The sequence below is a fragment of the Anoplopoma fimbria genome, chromosome 20 (assembly GCF_027596085.1).
Source record: "Anoplopoma fimbria isolate UVic2021 breed Golden Eagle Sablefish chromosome 20, Afim_UVic_2022, whole genome shotgun sequence".
Lineage (NCBI taxonomy): Eukaryota > Metazoa > Chordata > Actinopteri > Perciformes > Anoplopomatidae > Anoplopoma > Anoplopoma fimbria.
Window position 1 is genome coordinate 4,235,331 of NC_072468.1, and position 23,936 is coordinate 4,259,266.

The window sequence follows — 23,936 nt, forward strand, 5'->3', positions numbered from 1 at the left end:
TATTGAAAGGTGACTAAGGGGCCATTGTTTAAATATTACATAAATAACAGCTGAACAGTTATTTCAGACGGACTGGGAATACACTGTGAAAAAGTAGGAATTAATAAAATGTAGCAGTGTAAGACAGAAATGGAAGTAGTATGACCTTGCCTTTACAATGATCATCAAAGCCAACTAACTGAATGTGCTTTCATTGGCCACACATTGTTTAACCCTCCGCCTTACAGCCGTTACACCACGGGACAGGAAAAGGACAGTACAAATGAGACAGGTGACATTAAATCACCAAATGCATTTTTGGTCCACGTTGTGAAATTTGAACAATAAAAAAAGACACTTGAATATGCCAACCTGAAAGAAATCTGTGAAGTGTATGTGAATGAGTAATGACTGGGCAGAAAAATACTGATGTCATAAGAAAAAAAGACATGCACATAACCCAGCTAGTGTCAAAAATGATGACATCATAGAAGTTACATTTTTCATTTTTGTCACTGAACCCTGAGCTAAATCAAATATATCACTGTATATGTAACAGGCTCATAGCAATTATGACCATCAACCCACAGAGACCTGAGTCACCTCAAATGTGGCCACTGTAGCTTAAACCTTCCAAGTAGTCACACAATGTCACTGGTGCCCTCAGGCCTCTCTTCCTTAGATAAATTATCCTCACTACTACTCAAAACAACATGAGCCCATGCATTCTGCACTTTCACTTAAAAAGGCAGCTACCATTAAAGAGAATAAACAGATAAAAGTTACAAATAAAAGAGATCCAACACAATTTCCGCCCACAATAAAAACAGTTAACTTCGCTCTCCAGGGCTCGTGTTTTTTCTTGCTCCCCTCATGTTAAAACATGCACAATTAGCACTTTGTTGGAGGGGGGAGAAAAAAAGATACATTTCCCAAGAAATTTTACAAGTGCTTGCCCTTCAAGTATTCAAGCATTTTATCTGAAACAGCCATTGTTTGGCATTTTGACGATCTTGCTGTGAAGAAAAAAAAAAAGAAAAAAAGAAATTCATAACAAAATAAACTGATACCATGTTGAAAATAACCACAGACGTTGTATGGACACAATACAAAAAAAAAGTACTTAACTACCCTCTGCCCCCAAAAACAACATCCTCTCACCAGGAGAGGTGTTGTCTTCTCACATTTCATTTTCAAACCCTTTTAATTGTGTTTCTTGAGGAGTCCATCTATTGTGCCATCATGGTCTTTGGGGCTGAAGTCAGGGCAGATGCCGTTAGCTGTTTTGGTGGTGGCAGTGCCTTGCAGGTTCCGGGAAGACAGACTGGGCTTTGTTTGGTGACCCTGGCAGGGGCCGCTGTGGAGGCCTGCGTTGTCTGTGTACAGGTAGGCCTCAGCAAAGTCTGGCTGCTGCTCCACAAAGTATTTGAACTTATCTGTGGAAAGACCACATGAGGGTGCCAGAGGGTAAGTCAACATGAGATCAAAGGCCTTAAAAATACCTAGAGACAGACTACATTTAAAACTGAAGTGGCCTGGTTGTTGAATCTACTGCTTCTCATGAGACGGCTAAATAAAAAGCTTTAATGACCAAGCAAAGTTCTAAACAAAGACTCAACTAAGATTTATATAGGTCAATCAGTGATATTTAAAAAAAAATGTTTCTTACCATATGTGATCTTTCCTGTGTCTTCAGCATCGATGGCAGTAAACAGACGTGACATGCTGAGGTGAGCCACTCCTAAAGCTGTCTTTAGGATAACCGCCAACTCCATCTCTGTAATGGCACCGTCCTCCTCTGCCTCAAACATCTGGGGAAGATACAATGGGGAGAAATGCAGGTGTCATCTCTTAGACCTTCCCTTTAGGCATACCACTCTGACAAGGTTGGCAGAATAGGAGCCAGTGAAATTGTTCTTTAAGTGGGTTCTCTTTTTCTGAAATAATTGATGGTGCTCTAAATAATAAATCTGTACTCAATGGGTTTCATGAGCCCCAAGGTCACAGAACATGCTCAACTTTAAGAATTATGATATGCAATTCAAGTGAAAACATAAAAATGACTCAAACTCAAGCCATTTTTTTTTTTGTGCAGTCCCAAAAACAGATTGGTTGCAAAAGATAAATCACAAATCCAAGTTTTATCTGATGTTATAAAATGCAGATCTGAGCTTGAACATGGGGGAAAATATGTGTCAACTCGTCAGTATGCTTGAGCTATTTTATTACTCTGTTATGCAAAACACAAGACAACCAACAGTGAGTGGCCTTTCTAACATAGCAAATGTCACGCTCATCCTAAGCAAGCATAGAGAACCTCATACTGTCTGGTGGTTTGAAAAGCTTAAAGCTTGAAACAGAACATACCTTGAAGGCCAATTTCATCGTCTCCAGAGTTTTGGCAGGTCTGCATACGACAGATAAGGCTATCACGTATTCTCTGATATCCATGCAGTTATCTTCATGCTGGTAAAACAATAGAAGAATACGTGTTACAAAAGATCAAAACCGATGATGTGAGCAAGACTACTTATCTATTTATTTCACAGAAGTAGCTGCGGGTGATTGTTTAGGTCATAAACACATTGCTGCAATAGAACCTGTATTATTTGTTTGGCTACTAAACTGCAAATGTATCCCCCGAGTGAAAAACAATGTTCTGTGATAAATATCTGGTATTGAGCCTCAGCCTCCAGTCTTAACAGTATTTTTATAGAGGCACTTTGTCAACTGACTGCTTCATTCATTGTGCCCTGAATTGAAGAACGTATTGCTTGCTACATACATTATATAAAAACACATCTGTAGTTTAGTATTTTAACTAATTTATTTTATTTAGTTCTATATTTGCAGTGAAAGCATGTATGACATAATGCGTGAGGCATAATGATGAAAGTGACACAATGCGAGATATTTGGTAGTGGCCACTGAGGAAGACTATCATGGCTGTGACTGAAAAATCTGCACAGTCTTTACCTCATCAAAAAGAGCGAACATGTCTCGCAACATCTCTGAAACTGGCACATCGAGGAACTGAGCAAAGTCGTCCAAGTCCAGCTTCTGACCTTCCAGCTTCCTGGCTCTGTTCCCATAATCCTGCAGAACATTCTCAGTGTTCTGGGGTTTAAGCCTGAGAAAGCAAGGGCAATAAAGCATATGTAAATAAATAACTTTACCATTGTGCAAACAAGGAGATGCAGAAAAGCAAAAATTGAAGGAAAAAAAAGGGATCAAAACAATAGATTGAAATCAGCAGAGACACTCTTTATGTGTCAATTCTTTAGAAGACTGTACCACGACATTTTTTAAACTGTTGTTTGTTGGGCTGCAATCTAGTCAATTGTTTGCCGGGTTTTCTATCCTTTTCCTCCTTTTCTCTCCACTGTCAGTGGTCCTTGTCACTGCCAAGTGTTGGACTGGGGAGGGAGTAGACAGTCATGTGCTTCCACTAATACACATAGTGCTGCCAGATGCTTCATTCCGCCTGCCAGAGAGGAGTTTCACCAAGAACCCAACCCATGTGTGGACACAATTCCCCCTCCAGATCTTTTACTGTGCAGGCACCTGACCATCCAATGGAAGGTAATTGCGCAGCAACAAGGACCCAATCCCAAATTGCCTTTACCACCTGTGCATAAAACCAGTTGCGTTTGCTGGAATCCAAACCATGCCTGCACAAATTGAATCTGGGTCCCTGTGACGTTTGGTGAGTATTTTGCCAGAGTCTTAGCTTTTTACCCCTTACTTGGTTCTATTTGATGGGAGCATTGCCTTGGAAGGTTTGAGCGACTCACCCCAGTCTCCTGATGAGTTTGGCAAACTCCAGCAGACAGGTGTCGACTGGCAGTCTCAGTTGGCCTTCTGCCATGGCCAGCTGGCAGTCTTCAAATGAATAGTCTGTGATGGGTACCCCAAGGGCTCTGAGGATGGCACAGAGGTAACAATGACAGGACATCAGCATGTGCAAATCATTATATACTTTGTTGAAGGCTAATGAAGTACAATGTAGGAGCCAATATGATTCCTTGATGTTGAGAGCAATGTTTATATTTCTTTGGTCCACCTGCAGAACTTACATTTCCCCATCCCTAGCCTCAAGTAGTCAAGCAAAGCGCATGGGAGTGAATGATAACGCAGGTGGTAAGCGTGTGCAACCTTGGCACTGTATAAGACAGTTTATGAGGATGGCAACGTTGGTTGGTAGAATTTTAATAAGAGTGCTACAATCAGGATTTGTGGGGCCGATCATCGATGGCTGGAAGCAGCATCTGATCACATTTGAAGCTTTCAACGTGATGGTCAACAAGTGATTCTGCTCCCCTGCAAATGACTGTTGATAAAGTTTAAATTCAGAATCGATGCATCATCTGATCGGCTCTTTATAGAGACCATCGATCAAACTAATTAGAACGAAAATCGTCGGTTGACCGTCGGAAGCTGATCGATTGGAGCACCCTTAAATTTGAATAATGGGTCAGGTGTTATACTCAATGCAGTATGACCTTCATGATCCTACACATGATTAATACAGAGGGAACAATCAAAGAAATTCAAAGTTTTATAATAGGTTTGTATTTAGAAGATGAAGAAGTCTTTATAACCGAGTAACCCCTTTCAGACCAAGCTAAAAACGTAATGGTCCAGTGTAAAACCATCCCCCCAACCTGTTCCCTGGTCATATAGTAGGATCTTTGTTGAACAAACAGCAAACACAGGCCTTCCTTGCTTGCAGTTCTATGTGAGAGAGGTAAAGAGTCTATGCCACTGCAGTATAAAAAAATACGGGAAATCTAAAAGTAATTTATACTGCATTTGTTGTGTTTTGAACATTCAGACGGATGAACTGCCAAATATCACATGAGCGATTAACTCACTTAGCCATGACACGTCTGACGTTGATAGCAAAGAGAGCAGGGTTCTTTTTCTCCTCCTCTGAGGGTGTGTAGATGGGAAGGAACTGCAGAGAAATGAGAACAATTCGACATAACAAGATATTTTAATATTGTGTATATATATATATATATATATATATATATATATATATATATATATACACACACACACACAATCAGTAAAACAAATATTCCATCTATTGTTGACAAATGAAAAAACAATATATTCCCTTGTATTAATTAAAAAATTCATGAAACAAGGAAAGGAGAAGATTTTTTTTAGTGTCTGTACTGTTGCATAGGCTATATCTTTAAAAAAGAAAGAACAGGATGGAATCAACAGCAGCAATTCACATAGCAAACATTCAATAATTTAGAATACTAAATGCATTATGACCAAATATGGCATGATCTAAAAGGGACAATGATAAGAAAAGAATGGTGTGAGAATTTCACACTTACCTCAACTACAAACTCATTGTGTAACTGGCAGAGTGTCAGCCACAAGATTTCAAACCTAGATAAAAACAAGACATCATCAACACCGATAAACACATACAGACACAAGGAGCCTTGATTGAGGCCAATAGTCTATGAGGCAAATGATGTAACACTGAGAATATACAGTGTGTTTAAAATGCACCACTTTACTTTTTTCAGAAATTTCATTAATGTTTTTGCCATCATACAATAAATAATAGGGACATGTAAATATTTTCTTCAAATTTATATTGAAAAGAATTATTCAGATTTTTAATGGATTAGTTTTAAAACCAAAACTGCAGTGTTTATATGCACCAATATTTTAGGGTATGCTTCTCACAGATTTTCACATATAGATGTGAGCAGAGATATTTTTTTGTTTCCAATAATTTAGGAACATTGCAGCTCAATTTAGGTATCAATACGTATGTAAATGTGATGTTCCTCTTAAACCTCCTATGACATGTTTAGAAGGAAATGTCTCTTTATACCCCAAAGTGTGAGCTTTTTTGGATAAGAAAATCTGTCAAGTGCGACTTAACATTTTCAGTGGTTGCACCAGAGCATCAGACAATTAGCAGTTGTCTCTGAGCATGTGTGTGTGTGTGTGTGTTAAGAGCTTAACATGCGTGTGTTAAGCGCTGTTTTTCATCCAGCCATAACTATTAGTTCGTAGAAACTGAAGCACACTATACATGAAATGAAGAAACTGTGTACTTACGCTCCAGGCCCTTGCCAAGTCCATGTGATTGAGTCCTGTAAAAAGTCAATTAAGACATCATAAGTAAAAAGAAAAACAAATTAAAATATTTCCAGTATGCATTTTTGGATCAATTGTAAATTTCTTTCCTGTAGCTTTTCTAGCACTAAATAGGGGGCAAAAGCTTCAATGCTTATTTGCACATCCATACCTCATAACAGTGTAAGGAAGGAAATCCATGCACCTTCTCAAATTTGAGATGATCTTAAATACAAATTTGGACATTCAAAATCACACCTCTGGGATCACACCTCTGGGTTGTGCTCATGTTGTGGGGAAGACTGGATGTATTTAATTACATGCACTCACAGTGACTTAGCTAATTTATTTATAGCAAAATATATGTATTTTTTTTATTCTTCAATATATGTGTCAACCATGTAACTACTGATTTCAAAAGCCTAACCACATTTTCAGGACTGCCAAAACGGAAGTTTTGCAACCACATTTGTGATTTCTGCAACAACCTCAAAGCAGAACATCAGGCACTACTACCCCTTTCATTGAAAAGTGGACATTTGCTTGATTTATAACACCCCCCAAAAATTGCCTTCTCACAATGTCCTCAGTTGTTTTTCCACAGCCTCACTAACAACAAGCCTGAGCAATGCATTTGACATCACATCACATCATGATTGGCCAGATTCCCAGTGAGGCTATCAGAAAGTGGTTCTGCACACTTCACTGAATTCTTCTCATAACCTGACTTAAACGACTGCAACTGAATCAGCCTCTTTGGCCTGCCAGTAAATTCATATTATAGAGTCCATCATTCTACACAGAATGTCAGGACAAACTCAGCCTCATGGGAGCATCCAGAACTTTAACAGGGCATATTGCTGCTTTCTCAGTAAAAGCTTGACCTATATAATTATTGTCATGGGCTGTTTTTGATGTCCCTCACTCAAAATTGCTGCTATGGCTGCATTAGTAATCATCATAAGCCTATAGCATGTTGAATCTACATAGTTACTCTACTCGACTGGATTCCAAAGCCTTTACAAGCCCACATAACATATGGAGCACTGCAAGTGACCAAGCACAGGCTATTCATGAACAAATCACCACACGGCCAGTTGTAGTGTGACTTTTGATGGAAAATGGACCTGCATTTATGTTTTTCTAGGCTTCAGACCACTCAAAAGTGCTTACCACTCCATGCTAACATTCACCAATGAACACACATTCATAAACTGATGGCAAAGGCTGCCATACAAAGTGCCACCTGCTAATCAGATTCTAACCTAATCATTCACAGACTATCACACACCGATAGTAGAGTCTTCGGTAGCAATTAGGGTTCAGTATCTTTCCCAAGGACACTTGGACGAAGTGGGAGGCAGGGATCAAACCGCAGATCTTCCAATTAGTAGATGAGCCGCTCTAACTCCTGAGCAACAGCCGCCCAGCTGATGGCGCTGATTGCGCTTTTAAATGTGCAATATACGGGGTTCAGAGCATTAACATAGGAGCAAACAACTATTTGCTATGAAAAGACAGGGAGGAATAATGTCTACCTGAACAGAGAATGAAGTCTGTCAATCTCTGTGTTTGTAGTAATCCAGGCTTCTCCTAGTTTTGTTGACATAGTCGGACCGAGCTTGCTTTCAGTGCATGTTGGTGCAGGTGAGCATGCCCCACTGGTTAGCTCACAGCCGCCAAATGGCACTGCTCTCATACAGCGGATACGGCTGACTAATCCTGCCCGACTGACGGCGCTGGTGCTGAAGCGTAGCACCTACCTCCCCGGTTCTTTATAGAGTAAACACTGTTCTCTCTGTCAACACTTTTGCTGTAGTTTGCACTGATAGCACTTTTAGTCCCGTTAGCTGCAAGTCGCCGGTTCAGCCATGGCATGTTTAGAGGCAACGGAAAAGGCTCCTAATATCGTATTTAGCACCGTTAAGGATTATTTTTTGGCATTGTAAACCTTGACATTGAAATATCAAGGCACTTATTGTAGTTGTTAATTTTAGATTCAGCATATTTAGCAATAGCCACCATCTGTGTCGGGCAATCTCCGAAACAGACATTCATATCCAAATGACGCTGTGTGAAGCTGAGAAAGGAGCCAGGGTTCTTCTCTCACTAGCTGTTTTTTTATTTGTTACATAACTATTTCTGTCACTTTTCATGTGAACAACCAAGTGCAACACTATGAATGCATCCAGGAAAGACCAAGTCTGAAAATGTGCACCGCTATCCCCATATTTGAACAGTGTCCCTGAGAGCTAAAAAATGTACACAATATGACCATGACATCTTGTGATGACTGAAGGAGGATCTCACAGTACCCTGAATGAATCTGCTGAGTTTGCTCTTTTTCCATTACACAGAACATTTCCTCCTTTGTGGATACTATATATAACTGAAATATCTTTCTTCCCACCATGTGACTGGCACGATTTTTACCTACCTACTGAGTTAGACTCTGATGAGGTGCCAAGCGGGCCAAAGGGCATGCATAGTATACATACTGCTAAATGAATGGAAGAACAGACTATAGAAAGCGGTTGATGGGAATAAGTGAGTGAGCGTAGGGCTACTGATTCATCTTAATGGAAACCAGGGTTATACCATTATTGTTTGCATTTTATCACAAAGTTAATAAGTGAATAAGGAGATAGGTGGGGAGTCACTCACAATCTATCCCCTATCTTTTTGATATTAAGTTTCATTAGTCATAAGTCAACAGTTATAATTTAATTGATTGTGTAAAACAAAAATGAGATTGAGATGTTTTTACAAATATATGTGCTATTAAACTGTGTTAATAAAATATCCATAAAGAATCTCACCAGTTTATTGGGGTAACGAATCACCACAGGCTGCACTGGTACAACTGGGATGAAGGCCCCTGCGAGTAAAAAAGAAAAAGGATTTATTTCAAGTTGATGTATCAGCATAAGCAATAAATTGGGTTGAGAATAAGAGCACACAACTTAGAATATTAATTGCACATTTGAAAAGGTGGATAGGAAAAGGATATTTTACTATCACTGGACATCAGTGTAACCAATGCAGAAATGTAAATGCAGTTATTTGGTTATTCAAACATCAAGCAAATAAAATCCATCATCCTTAGCTAGAGCCAATCACCCAACCCTATTTCCTTCCTATTTGAAATGTATCCATCTTATGTGAGATCTAAGTATCTTATGTTACCTATCTTATGTGAAATGTTCTTTCCAGAAAATCCATCAAAAGGTAAATGTGAGGTTAAACGTTAAACTTTCACATAATAATTCAAAACTTGGGAACGCAGACTGGGATTTTAGTTCTTATCGCTCAATTATACAACCACACATCGCACTTAAAGCTCAATGGACGTAAAGTTAGTGTGTAATGTAATTCAAATAAGTCTAAATGCCCAATATGTTGAGTATGAAATGGCAGTGCTTGCTAGCAAGCTGGCAACATGACTTCAAAGAATGAAAAAGAGAAGAAAGCTGAAGAAAAATGATGATATGAGAGCTTTACCTGGCTTAAAGGTGATTAGGCAGGATCTATTTGTGCATGTTCCCTCTGGAAAAATCATAATCTGTAGGAAAGAAGAAACGGTTTGCAAATTACAAAAATCAGTAGCAATATCCTTAACAGAATGGTACAAAGCATAAATATGAGAGCGTGCATTATATTGCAAGTTGCAATAAGTCAGATGTGCATTTAGTTCTAACAATGTTTTCTGCAATGCTGGACTTTACTGGTACAATGTCCATATGTCTGTTGTCTGTAGCTTTGTCTTTTTCAGGGATGTCCAGTTCTTTTTCAAGCACTATGTTGACTATGCCTCCCAAACCTTACTCATGATATCAGACAACCAGGGCCAGAGTTGTAACATTTAGGGTGTTTTTACAACAAACACAATGTATTCGTTTTTAAACTTTCTTGGAGTCATAAAAGTCAGTAAATCATAATGGAAATTCTTTGGGATATTATTGTCCGCTGTTTGGTAAAGATGTTGTAAAAAAAACAACATTGAAATCAAGTCTATTAATGTTGAAATCAGGAGCTGTTATGTATATGTGTGCCCACAACCGCATTCACAAGTGTGCACAATCATTTCCATCTCTTTACCTGAGGCCATTCCCCTCCAGAGTGCGCTCTGCGTTTGATCTCCTCCACGGTCTTCTTTCTGGAGTCCTGGTCTGACCGTGATACAAACACTGGCCTGATGTACTTAATCAGAGCTAGAAGCAAGAAAAAAGACAGAGTGTAGAGAAAGTGCAAATGAATACAGAAACCTTTATTCTTTTTTATTTCTATTGACAGCTAAGCAACTAAAGCTTCTCTGCATTATATGCATCCACTGCATTAAGTGGTTAAGTGGAGAGAGAGGGGGAAACTCTTACTTCTGGTTCTGACCTATTTATGTAACCTGGTCATACAGGCCATATTTATTCTGCAAGTACAATTTGTATGCAGATGACACAGTCATGTAATCATGTGCCACCACTGCAGAGATGGCCTTTTATATCTTGCAGAATGATTTTTTCACACTGCAGCATGCCCTCACAGACCTGAAATTGCTTTTAAACTTAACCAAAACTAAAACTATTATTTTCTCTCTTGGGTTGACAAAGTTTTTAACACTTTCCATAAGCACACTAGATTGTGTCTCGATTCAGTCTGTGGACAATTACAAATACTTGGGAATTTGGATGGACAAAAGTCAAACCTTGAAAACCCCTTTTTCTTGTTGCACCGTCCGCCTTATCCAAACTTGACCCCCTGTACCACTCAGCCATAAGGTATGTAGCTAATTCTAGCTTCATCATCGAACCTTATACGACATGGTAGGATGGTCATTCCTCACTTTGCTAAATCGCTGGTACATTTTATATCTGTAAGATCATCTCAGACAATTTTCCTACTTTCTTAAGCCAGAATTTTGTATTTTTGCAAATCATTCATCCCTTACGTAGCTCAAATAGCTTGAGTTTTAAGTGCCTTCTATAAGAACAGAGGTTGGTAAAACAACCCTGTTCCTTCCGTCCTTGGTCCTGAACAATCTGCAGGCAAAGATTCAAATTATGACTCTTATCTCTTTTAATGATTTTAAAAGGAAGAGGTCAGTGCTAACTGCAGATGCTTCAAAAGACTTACTAACACATAACCAACTTTTAATGTTACTCGATTATACTATTTTACAAACAAAACACCATTGCAACAACCTGATTTCTAACTACGACTGTTCTGAGTGAAATAACCTAACACACAATAGCACAGCTGCCACTATAGAACTTCCATTTTTCAAAAGAGCAATGTGACAGCCTGACACATTTTCTCATTGGAGTGACACCACTTGTGTCAATTTGCACTGGAGCAAGACAACCTTCTTAAAAGGTCAGACATAGTAATGCAATGAACACAAAGTTCATGCTTTATAGGAAGAAAACTCCTGGTGTAATATATTTGCATAGTGTACAATTTGCAGGCCAAAGATCGAGGGGGTGTTTAGAACTTGAGACCTGTTAAGCATAGCTAAAATAAAAAGGAATATTGTACAAGCAAATAATAGGGAAATTAATCAGAACAAGACTTGGATGAATATTTTAGGTAGATCTGCAATAGTTTGATTTCGATTCTGGAAGCATTTTCTCATACATTCCATCTTTAACAATAAAAACAAAAATTTGAAAAGCAGTATTTCTGGTAGCCCTGAGACAGATGGTCAAATAGAAAAAGAGATCCACAACAAGTTAATAAGAGTAACATAAAATGCAGAAAGAAAGTTAGAGTCAGGCCATGAAAAGAAGAAATTGATTCCAACTGTGAGCCATCTGCTAAAAGGAGAGGATTAGGGCTCTAGCTGGTACCCTGAGAGACACTCTACACACGTCACTGTGGCTGATCAGGTCTTAATGCTTATTCTGGATTCCACTTGCTTGGCCAGGCATTGGTGCCTGGTTCCTAGGCCAGCATGACTAGTCAAACTAAACCTTTCAACCAAAATATAATAAAAAAAAATTTGACTCCGGAAGATGTATCCATTGTTTATGCATCTTAGGTTTCTTTGAAACATCATGTTGATAAAATAAACAATACGCTTATGAGAAAATGTGTCCAAATATGGTTTCAAACCTGTAATGCAAGCAAGTACGGCTGCAGTAACTCAATCAGCCTGGAGGTAATAAGGTGGCCAATTACTGATTTAGTAGGCAGACTAGGAGGAAGAGAAAAGAAAGCTAAAATAAAACGCACCTAGGCCTTTTACTGCATGGCATGCTGCCAGGGTTATAAGAACAAATGCCTTACCTAGCAGCGAGAAAGGTAACTGAACTTGCAAGCTACTTAATAGGATCTGCAACTGAGCAAGGACATTTCAGGTTTAAAACTGAGGCTGGTGGGCCAGCTAACAATTCTGTCAATAATTTCAAAAAAATAAATAATTAATTGTCAATTATGTCCTTTTGTGTCTATGATTATTAGATTAATTGCATTTTAACAATGTTATGAGTTTGAAGATGGTATTTTATTTTCCTCATCTGAGTGTGATTTGATTTCTGCTTCCTTATGTCATGGAGGGGTTTTAACAAAAAACATTAAGACTATGTAACAACAATTTATTCCCAGAATTTACAGGATACTGTATATACTAAACCCTACCTGCAACCCATATGTGGCTAAACAAGTTCCGGAACAGACCTGTGTCTAGACATTCTCAAATTTTGTGATGCTGTCATGAAAGTCTGATCTCCTTTTTTCCGACTTGAAGCATCTAATCTTACACTCACAACAAAGGTCTTAGTCATAGAGGTAACAATGACAGTAATATTATCCTTGTATGTGTTTGTTACTTACTGCCCCAGAGAGGTATATCCTTGCTCTCGGCCTTCATGACAATGGAACACATTGTCATCGTGACTGGGATGGCGTCAAAGTAAGAGGAGTGGGGTGCCAGGGTGAGGATGGGTGCTTCTGCAGGCATTGCCCTTCGCCCTTTCACAGTCATCCAATGGAAACCACCAGCAAACCACATGACCCGCATGATGATCTTCAGAATTATGTCCACCACTCTGGAACAAGATGATGCATGTGTGAGGGGCATTTTTCATCTTCAGATGGGGATAACATCTCCAACATATAGTATTATAGTATATCAATTACACTTTTAACACTTTTTTTGTAGAATTAGTCTAGTTACCCCGTTGACTGTTCTCACTCTACACCAATTGACATCCTGGCCAGGTTCTAGGATTTGTTAAGAATGCCATTGAGTAGCAGAAAAATAGGCCTGATACTAGCCACTGTCTTATGAAAGTTGTAAGAGAACCAGGTGGAATTAGTGAGTTGCTAAACTGCACAACAACAAAAAAGGACTGGTTTGCATGCTCAAGCCCAACAGGACATTTTGTAAATGTTTATCCTAAAATAGTCCTACTCATGATTCGAACCATCTGTGATTTTTTCTGCATTTCTAAAAACCTTGGGTCTAAAAATAGGTAACATTAAATTGTGAAAGTTTGAACTAAAACTGAAATTTCAGCCCCCTTGTCACAGTTGCATTCCTACTATCAAAGTGTGAGGGACAACTAGAAACAGATTGTTACAATGAATCAATATTTGGCTCATTGCACAAAAAACTATTTAAAATCTAATTCACCAAAACAAACACATAAATACATAACAAAGCACCCACCTCCTCCAGAGGCACTGGGGTTCCACGGTGGTCTCTGAGCGCCCTACTGAGGCCAGGAAGGCAAAAGGCCAAGCCAGCAGCATCATGAATGCAGCTATGAGTAGACGGATGGGGAACAGTGTGACTGTCATTAACGCAATCTGTAAGAGATTGAGGAAGAGAGAAAAAAAAGGGTTAAAGAAACAGAATCAACAACACACGTGATTTATCAGTCATCTTGGCGCCGTTAAAGTCACACTTTGACGTTAGTCTACGCAGTAATTAGTTGTTGTTCATACCAACTCAATGACTCTTTCCGTTGCCTCACAATAAATGCTTTTTAATGTTAAGTTTTAGCTGTAGAGCCAAAAAACAATCAATCTCGAAAAATAAAATGAAGTGCTTTTTGGAGAAGATGTGAGAACAGCGCTGATTTTAGCACAATGAAATAAATCCCATCAAATAACAACTATGGCTTTGTCTTATGAGAAGCAATTAACTATTAGCATCTGGTGTAAGGGGGTAAAAAAAACAGTGTAAGTAGTTTAACTACCATCTTGTAATGAAGCTAAGAGGTTTTGCCCTAATGTGTCTGTCCTACCCAGTACAGAGGGCAGCAGACATGCAGCATAGCCTGTAATAGGCAATTTAAATGAGATGGTGCGTCTGCCCTTAGGTCACAATATGGCCCGTATACCATAAAATCATGAAAATGCTACATATAAACAATTGTTCTTCATTCTTAAAGGCTCTGACAAAACCTCGTTTGGTCTACTGGTGACCGTTTACAGCTATTTTATGACTCACTGATAGCAGTGCTTATCTTCTGTCAATATTTGTCTTGATAGTAACCACTACTGGGCAGCCTGAAGCCTATCTGCACTATCTTATCTGGGGAGAGCGTTTGTGTGACAGTATGGTCAATTTAAAACAGTACATTTAAAGCCTGCTTGTTAAACTACTGACAATAAGCAGCGATCACATTTTGGAGATCAGTTGGAGAAACATAAACCCAGTCTGTGAAATAACCATGTCCATATAATGCTGTTTTTTTTTAATCTATATTCATGATCTGTTTTGTTGGGTTTTGTGTGAGGGAGTCGCAAAATAACATTACACACTAATCTTACCTCTGTTATTGCAGTGACACACCTCCCTAGATTCTCTCTTTTCATAGTCCTCCAAACTGTTTACTTTCCCCAAGATCCTCTTAAGATATACGCATTAATTATACATGTCTACCACACATAGGTTAGTTCTCTTTTAAGACAAATGTGAAGTATACAGTTTCTCACAAGAAAGGAAAAAACAGTCTGGCACTTTCTTCCTATGATAAAATGGGCCTTGCCAGAAATGCTTGAGAGCCACTGTATAATGCATTTGTTAAAAGATTTATTCAGACCCAAAGCATGAGAATGCATGAATGTCACTTAGAATTAAAATAAAGGCAATGCTACAAATGCAGAGAGGCTTTTTAGGAGTTGGAGTGAATTCAGTCATTGTTCTACAAGGCATCTTTAAATTCATGCAATAAGTGTGAAGTGAAAGAGAAAAAAACATTCAACATTCATCTTGAACTATGCATCCTGGGAATTGTTTTGTAGCTGCCAAGTAGAGCCTACATTGTAACAATACTGTAAAATAATCTTAGGCTCATTGGTAGCAAGATCACAGGCTAGTCTAGAACAGCAGAGTTCTACTCCTTGTTGACAGTGTAGCCATTTGTCAGTATTACTAACAAAATGCATGGCAGCAATTGCAGTCAACTGTAAACCAGATGTTATCAGTCTGCTGATATTATCTCTGCACTGAGGTGGAAGACCCTGAACGGTTAAGACCTCCATCTGCATTTTAACCATTAATATGCAACCAAAGGTTAGAAGAATAGAGACTGTATGTGTAAACTAAAAGTGTATCCTTTACTTCTGAAAGCACTGTCAAACCAAAATGATCAATCTCATTGGTAAGGTGGAACTGTGTAGTAATTAAATTAATACTTAACTAATTATATGTGCAATCTGTATCATTATACCGTTTTTGCATTGAGTGATCATGGTGTGTGGGCAGGGACTTAAAAGAGTTATTGATGAGTGTTGCTGTGGGCATGTTGCTTCAGGTGTAACCGAGAAGAAGAAAACCCCTTGTGAGGAACACGTCAGTTGTCCACGTTGGATGCCAATGCACTGAAATATTGTTCTTTACAGTGTGGGAATAAGTTATTGACTCATTGCTGCTTTGGCAGGATCAAACATAGTTAAGCTATTTGTGGGGTTCCCCAATAAATCACACAAAGAATGCAAATTAGGCTTCTCTAACCCAAGATTGGTGTTAAATCAACTTTAATATTAGCAGCTTGCGCTCTGACATATCACCAATTTATAGGCTTTGAGGCTTGATTAGGACTGGAATGTTTGCTGATATACCTAAATCGGACACTAAAACACTGCAATATGTCCTCACATTAGGTCCATGCTAATCATCTCTGTGATCAATTAATTAGTTCATTAAGATGCAAAACTGCAAGAGCATCTTTATATAGATTGAAAGGTAGGGCAACTGAATTACAATATAGCCTACTAATGAGAATCTGCGAGTCTCCACAGTTGCTCCAAGATTTGGGTCAACTGACTAATGTGCCTGTGAGTCAGACTAGCCACATTATTACAACTGGACAGCAACACTCACAAAAATAAATAAAAGTCAAAGATTACCAGCTCCTCTCAATTGTAGGGTCTACTGCACTGTGAGCAAAACACCAATTTTGCTTGTCAGAAATAGGATTGTTTGTAATTTATCTACAGCCTATAAGCTTCCGTGCCTTTAGCCTGCTCTTACAGACAGTAATGTAGCTTCAGGTCTAACTCCAAGCAAACTTTCATTGCATGGGTTTATCCAACAAAACTCATCTGTTTCTGTAATCTGTAATCATTTCTGACAATATGGATGATATTACAAAACATAACATAGCCCAAACTGATTTCCTTATTAAAATAAATTGGATACAATACAGTATCATTTATCTCCGGCCAATCATTGCAATATATATGAAACAAAACCTTCTATAGGTTTTATTACAGTAAATGTAACACTGGTGAAGAGGGTTTTGATATTGACATCTGCCAACCGCCAAATGCGGGTAGAGTTTCCGTTTGAGGAGTAAATCTCTGAAGGCTATTCACCACACTGTCAGGTTAATGTTTTACCACCACCACCATACAGGATTTCGTATACGACACCTTGTTTCTGTCCTGTCATTGTGGACATCTTTATTTTAGACCAAATAATGCTGAAGGCCAAACGATTTTGCTTCAAATTTTGCTCTGGCCTACTGTTTAAAGATATATTCAACAACCAGTACAGCGTTAGACACACATCAAGACAGAGAGAACAAAAAGATCAAAAGTCTTTGTCTCAAATGCAATTCCACCCTCACAAATAAGGGAGGTAATACCAGCAATATACCACAACATTTGGCCAACAAGCTGAACATTAATACTGTTCTTCAAGCAGCCGTCTACCCTCATCCACTGCAGGTTACGTTAGCAATGCCATAAGGAGTTCGGTCATAAGAACACACTGATGATTGAAAGCTAATTGCTTAACTAATTGTTAAGTTGCGACTGTATTTTAGGGATTGGGGAACTTTTTTGTAGATTGTCGGGCTGAGCCTGCAGCCATGACCCAGCCCATCCCCCCTCCCTCTACCGGTCCCAGCCCAAGTCCCTTCACGCTAGCAGCCACAGGGGAGGTGACACAGGAGAGGGTGAACAATGTCATAGGGCTGTTACCCAGTTTACTGTCAAATGCCTGCACACATTCTCGACAGTGGAGTCAAAGGGTTTTAGGTAACAACTGTCAGTGTATATTGAGTTGTTAAATACATAGTTATTTATACGGGGAGCAGCTGTGTGGTCTACAATAGTGGATTTTTTAAACATTGCTGCTGTTGCTGCTAAAGAATGACTATTTGTTTAGATATTAATTGTCTTTTTCTTTCACAAAATAATAAAATAAAAAAAAGAATCTATAAGAGTTCTGATAAGAGTTCTGATAAGGAACCGAACCGATGAGCAGTATCGACAAGAGTACTAGCTACTCTTGCCATTCAGTGACAGTCACTTAGCAGAGTACTTTTACAATGGTTACATAAAGCTGTTTTTTGGTGAACCCATAAAAGCATTCTGTGGGTTTATCGGTTAGCTAGTAAGCATGTAGACAGGGCTTTCACTTCCTGCTCACCTCTTCAATGTTTCAGTTCAGATTGTGACCTTTTGCACGTTGCTGCAAATGCAAAAACAAGACCAAGGCAACATCCTGAAAACGGTCGTTCTCAGTTACAGCAGAGGGAGAATTCTCATTTCCATCTTGTCTTGATGCACTTTAGCCTAAGCTCTTAGTGTTTACAGGAAAACTGTTTCAAATATTTTCAATGGAAAGTTACAACAACATATGCATGCATGCATACTGCTAAAAAAAAAGCTCTGTTGCCAAGAAGATGGCAATTAAATTCCACTTCAGGTGATTATGGAGTTGCGTCTCATATTTGGTCATTTATTTTAGGTACAGTTCTCAAACTCAAACATTATTCTGCAATCGTAACTGTAATTTTCATATCTTATCACAAAGCGCCTTGAACACACTTTTACATCCCTAGGAGCGTGTAATTGGTGTAAATAAATAAACTAAGTGGAGTCCTTGGTTGTTACCATTTTATTATGTTTGCCTTATAGGAGAAACCAGAAAACCTGCCTACCTCCTTGGCTTTGATGCACCTAATGCTCTACATTTTTTCCCTTCAGTGTCTTTCATAGAGTAAGAAGGAAAAAAACACGTGTGAACCTCCCTAGGTCACTATTCTTACTTGTAACAAGATACTCGCTTATGCCAGCATCGTGACATTCATAAAACTGAGGCTCTAACATGGGACTGAACTCTGTTACTGAAAATACCACACAGCTGTGTCCCAATGTCACACTGTTTACTAATACTTTATGGTATACCCTTTGTATTACTCTGTATGGTAACCATTTTGGCAGGTAATATAATAGAAATTAATGTGCCTGTTTTGTGCTTACCGGAAATAATATAAGAAATGCTCTGCGGGATGCTGCAGCCAACTCCAAATTTGGAAGCCTTACAAAGTGAAAGCAACTGGTTTGGCCAAGATGTAATACATGTATGAATGTCTTTGCCTTAGAGCTATGAGTGATAAAAGTACACAAGCAATGCACTAATATCAAACAATTTAAGAAAGGATGCTGGCGTCTTTAATTAGACTTCTTTTACTTTTCTCTGGTGTTAATGTACTACATTCTCAAACATGATAAGAAGTCGTATGTGGTATTCAAATAGGACACAGCTTCTTAAGCACATGGACAAAAAACTAATAATGTCTCTTAAACCTCACGTGAACCCTTATGTTGCAGACACTTCCCTTACATTACATTACATTACAGTCATTTAGCAGACGCTTTTATCCAAAGCGACTTACAGTCAGTAGTATATTACATATCATTCACCCATTCACACACTGATGACAGGCTACCATGCAAGGTGCCACCATCAGACTCTAACTAACATTCATGCAACATCCAGTCCACACCGATGGCAAGCCTTCAGGAGCAACTTGGGGTTAAGTGTCTTGCCCAAGGACACATCGACTGCCGAAGCCGGGTATCGAACCACCGATCCTCTGAATGGAGAACTACCTTGCTCTCCACTACGCCTTACCATTTAAACTTCTCAAAGAGATCATGTGAGGTGAGCAAAAGGTCCCACATGTGTCATCCAATTTCTAAGCAGCCGCAGTTTGAAAGAGCAATATAATGTAATGTTCACAAGAATACAAAAACATATCCAACCAGTGTCTGGAAAAAAGTTAGTTAACACATATTTTGCATAAAAGTCTGAAAACTCTTAATCAACATGAATGACGGACAGCTGAACTGCCTGCATATCTGCTCTATGCAGGCGGCTGTGGCGTAGTGGAGAGCAAGGTAGTTCTCCAATCAGAGGGTCGGTGGTTCGATACCCGGCTTCGGCAGTTGATGTGTCCTTGGGCAAGACACTTAACCCCAAGTTGCTCCTGAAGGCTTGCCATCGGTGTGGACTGGATGTTGCATGAATGTTAGTTAGAGTCTGATGGTGGCACCTTGCATGGTAGCCTGTCATCAGTGTGTGAATGGGTGAATGATATGTAATATACTACTGACTGTAAGTCGCTTTGGATAAAAGCGTCTGCTAAATGACTGTAATGTAATGTAATGCATATCTGCTCTATGCTGCAAAATTGTAACATTTTAAATCAGGCTACCAATTGAAAAAAAAAAAACGTGTGAGCTTCAAGAGCTGGGTTCATTTGTCTTGTAACTAAGTTATAACTTTTAGCAGGGGGGGGTAAAAATGTAACATGGCTGCATCCCAGTGTTGCATCCCATTCTCAACCCTCTATGGCCACATGTGTTGGTTGCTGGTTGCATGGGACGCACAGTAATGACCGAAAGCATGAACAGAAGCTTCATTTAAAAGCTTCATGAAATCATGTTAAAGGGTGTCGCACATGATGCTCGTTTCTCATCGCTTTGATGCCAGTGCAACAAGCTAGGCCCGTCCTGCACAGGCGGCCATACTCACATAGCTGTATTTCATTCTAATGGCTTGTTAGCAGATTCCTGAGTGAGAGGTGTTGATTTTCCTTTTTATATATATACACACAATCATGTGGGCAATGCATGCCGTTGCTGAAGCTAGCCATTTTTTTTCCTTTCTCCCATAAAAACTCTTTCCAGCAGTCTTTAAGCAAGGCAACAACCCATCAACACAGGAGGGAGAAAGCAACATGTATGTGGCTACTGTTAGCTGGCTAGCTGAGACTAGCTACCTGCAATATAGGAATGACTGCCGGGTTACAGGATGGTGACAGCCTCCCCCACTGTGTCCCACTTCACTAAAGCAACATGTTAAAACAGCTAAAGAAGAGACAGTCATTCGGCTGCAGACGTGATTTCACGTCAGCGTTACCTTTGCCTTTTCCAGGGGGGTGAATTTCAAGACGTGCACGAAAGGGTTTCTGAATGGAGGAGCCTGGTCCATCTTCTTCCCATCTCCTTCCATCACACATTTTCTGTGACTTGGTAACCTCATTATTACACGCTGGTCGAGGTTGCAGCTATGTTCTCAATACTCCAAAACAGAAACAGATTATGCCTGAGAGGTAGTCTCCTCACGCAAGACGCAGTTTCCCTTATCAGTCTTGCACGGTGGCTAATTGAGGTGGCAGTGCAGGGTTATCTTCCTCTCCCGGAAAAGCATGGAGGGATAATGGTTAGCTCAAGGATTAGCAGGGGATATTTGAAGTCGCCGATATATTCGTGCCTACAGTGCGCAGAGCGCCTTCCTGCACACTGTGTTCCCCCAACCAGTCAGCTAGCTCTGGATGCTAACGGAGCCAAGATTCCTCTTTTTTGCCAATGCGCATGCGCAGCACATCCTCGTACCCATATCATTGTGCCAAGAAGATGCTGCCTTCAAAACTGTCCACACATATCGTAATTTCAATAATACAACATAGATTTGCAATAATTGCGATATATTTGTACTGTTGGCCTGGGGCTTGGACAAAATATGAATCCTATGTACAAAAAAAGGCAAAATAATAGCCCTGCTATAGACACAATTGGATTAAAACACCTTTCTATTTTCTTGATAATGTTTACCATAAGCATTGCTGCAACTAGCAAATGCTGAATCATACATTTGCGAATTTTTGAGATGTTAATCTTAAAGGGAAACGAAACATGAACTAACTAGAGACCATCTTGCAATGGGATCACATCAGCTGAGATGCCAAATTAGGCCAGGGACGTAAAGTTTGGGTCCAATGGCCCCACTTCCTACCCCCCTACTTATGGATGCCCTTGCTCGAATCACACCCATCTTCAATCTCGGCCTTCATTTTGTCCTAAACTACACGCCTGTAAAGTTTCATGACTGCATCTTGCACAGTTGTGACACTTTCATGATGACAACGACTGTCCACAGACACACAGAGATATAAACACCTGGACAAGTACACGTCTGTCTGTCTGTCTGTCTGTCTGTCTTTCTATAAATCTTTCTATCTATCCATCTATCCATCTTCCCATCTATGGCTGCTAATGAGGAGGCAGTGCCAACCGCTTTGCTGCGAACAAAAAAGAAAAGGCTATAACTATTAGCGGACTTGAATTGCTGTGCAGCTCATCAGCAGAGTGGTAGTCGTAAAGGTTGGTGTCTATACTTGTTGGTGTTTATTATTGGATGGCTATGTGACAAGAGCTATATCTGCCCTTAGTGTGAGTATGCGTATGTGCATCCATGCATGCATACGCATAAGTAACTGAGAAGGATCTAAGTGCAATCATTGGCTCTGTAAAAATTACTCACAACAGCCATGAAATTAAAAGCATTATATTTATCGATGATATATATTAATAGATGGTTTATGTGCTATCATAGTTTAATTGTTGAGAACTTAAAATTGCATACTGATACTACAAGTCAACAGCCAATGATTTCAGTGGCATTCTATTTCCCAAAATATCAGCAGGTCCTGAAGTCCAAAATTTTTGCTTATTCGTATGTCAATGAATAAAAATATGTCTCACTTGAATTTGATTAAAATGGGCACATTTGAACAGTTTGGGCCATAACCAAATTCAAACCACATTCTTTTTTTACTTTTCAATGAAGGCCACAAACTTAAAAAAGAGATGTCCAAATATGCGGGCATTTGAAAATATGGACACATTCAGCACTATGGTTTTAAACTTATAGGAGATTTATGAACTGGCAATGTTATGTTGTATTCATCTCTAACAGAGGCCTGATACCTCTTGGCATATGAATTCATTTCATAGTGTGTCTTGTTTCAATTCAATGGCGCTTCATAACTGACTACATGCTTCCATCTAGTGGTGATTACTTCACAGTACATTCAGGGGCGTATTTCTAAATGAAAAAAACAAAACTGGAACATTACACCCACTCAACCATATGTTCACACACTAAGGCAATATAATACACACACACACACACACACACACACACACACACACACACACACACACACACACACACACACACACACACAGAGTTACAGATACAGCTCTTGTGGACCATACAATCCACTTTCACAACTTTAGTCCGCTAGTAACTCTGAGTGTGTGAAATCTGCCACTTTATTAGTAGCAGTAGCCATCAGAGTAGACACCAAAAAATAAATAAGGTTTTGAAGCATGCAGCCAGAAAAAAAATCCACAACCTTTTTAAGGGATAAGAATAATGACTCACAACAGACTGTGACAAAACGTACTTACAGAGAAGGCAAACAGTTTAGTATACAGAGATGAAACTTGCAAATAAACATGGTGTTTATGGCACATGGTGTTGGGTGATTTCCACCCCAAACTTTAATGTAGACTTAAACGATATTGAGAAAGATATTACAGAACAATATCCAACCAAAAAGCTGTCTTTCATTACATGTGTAAGAAGCAGCAAAAATGAACGTTTCATTGAGTGGAAAGTAACATGAACGTTACAAGTGACCTCGTTTTCATCATCATGAATCTGAGCTGATCTTCAAAGGGAATTGAGGGCTCAATCACAAAATCCTGCTTTATTGACTCCCTGCCATGAATGATTGTCATTGAAATATGTGAGAAGAAGAAGTTTTTGCGTGTGAATGTGTGACTGCAAAAATATGATAAAAAGATTAAAAATAAAATAGAAAACTATATAAAATGTTTTGTGTTTAGACATGATGTCGTTGAAACTGATGCAATATAATAAAATTCCTTTTTTCTAAAGTAAAGCTGTGGATTGGCCAATTTGGAACGTACCACAAAAGCCTGGCTTTAACAATTTGTTTGGCCATACTGGGTATGTGATGAAGTGTTAATTATACCGAAGCATTCTAGTTCAGGACGATAATCAGGAGGAAATAAAAGTTTTTGGGAAGATAAAGAAAAACTAAAAACGGAATGTAATTTGACCACAGTGCTTTACTCTTTTGCTTATAAGCTGAATTTTGCGTGCACAGCAGTTTCTTCTGTCCCTCATTCACAAACCTATTGATTGGACAACATGTTCATACAGGTACTCAAGCATGTTGTGAGAACAAAGGTGCTGTATTTTGGAAGCAGTGTTTTATATATCACAC

At 39.1% G+C, this 23,936-nt stretch overlaps 1 protein-coding gene across 1 annotated transcript; it reads right to left on the reverse strand.

Moving 5' to 3' along the window:
- Positions 1 to 889: 889 nt before the first annotated feature.
- Positions 890 to 21,181, reverse strand: LOC129109694 (lysophosphatidylcholine acyltransferase 1). The gene is made up of 14 exons (XM_054621813.1): positions 20,756 to 21,181; positions 13,757 to 13,896; positions 12,919 to 13,133; positions 10,192 to 10,304; positions 9,595 to 9,655; positions 8,913 to 8,971; positions 6,076 to 6,110; positions 5,334 to 5,388; positions 4,854 to 4,936; positions 3,774 to 3,899; positions 2,956 to 3,109; positions 2,347 to 2,445; positions 1,649 to 1,790; positions 890 to 1,415 (listed from the first exon to the last, which is right to left on the reverse strand). The coding sequence occupies exons 1-14, from the start codon at positions 20,876 to 20,878 to the stop codon at positions 1,183 to 1,185; spliced, it is 1,638 nt and encodes a 545-aa protein (XP_054477788.1). The 5' UTR covers positions 20,879 to 21,181; the 3' UTR covers positions 890 to 1,182.
- Between the last annotated feature and the right edge of the window lie 2,755 nt (positions 21,182 to 23,936).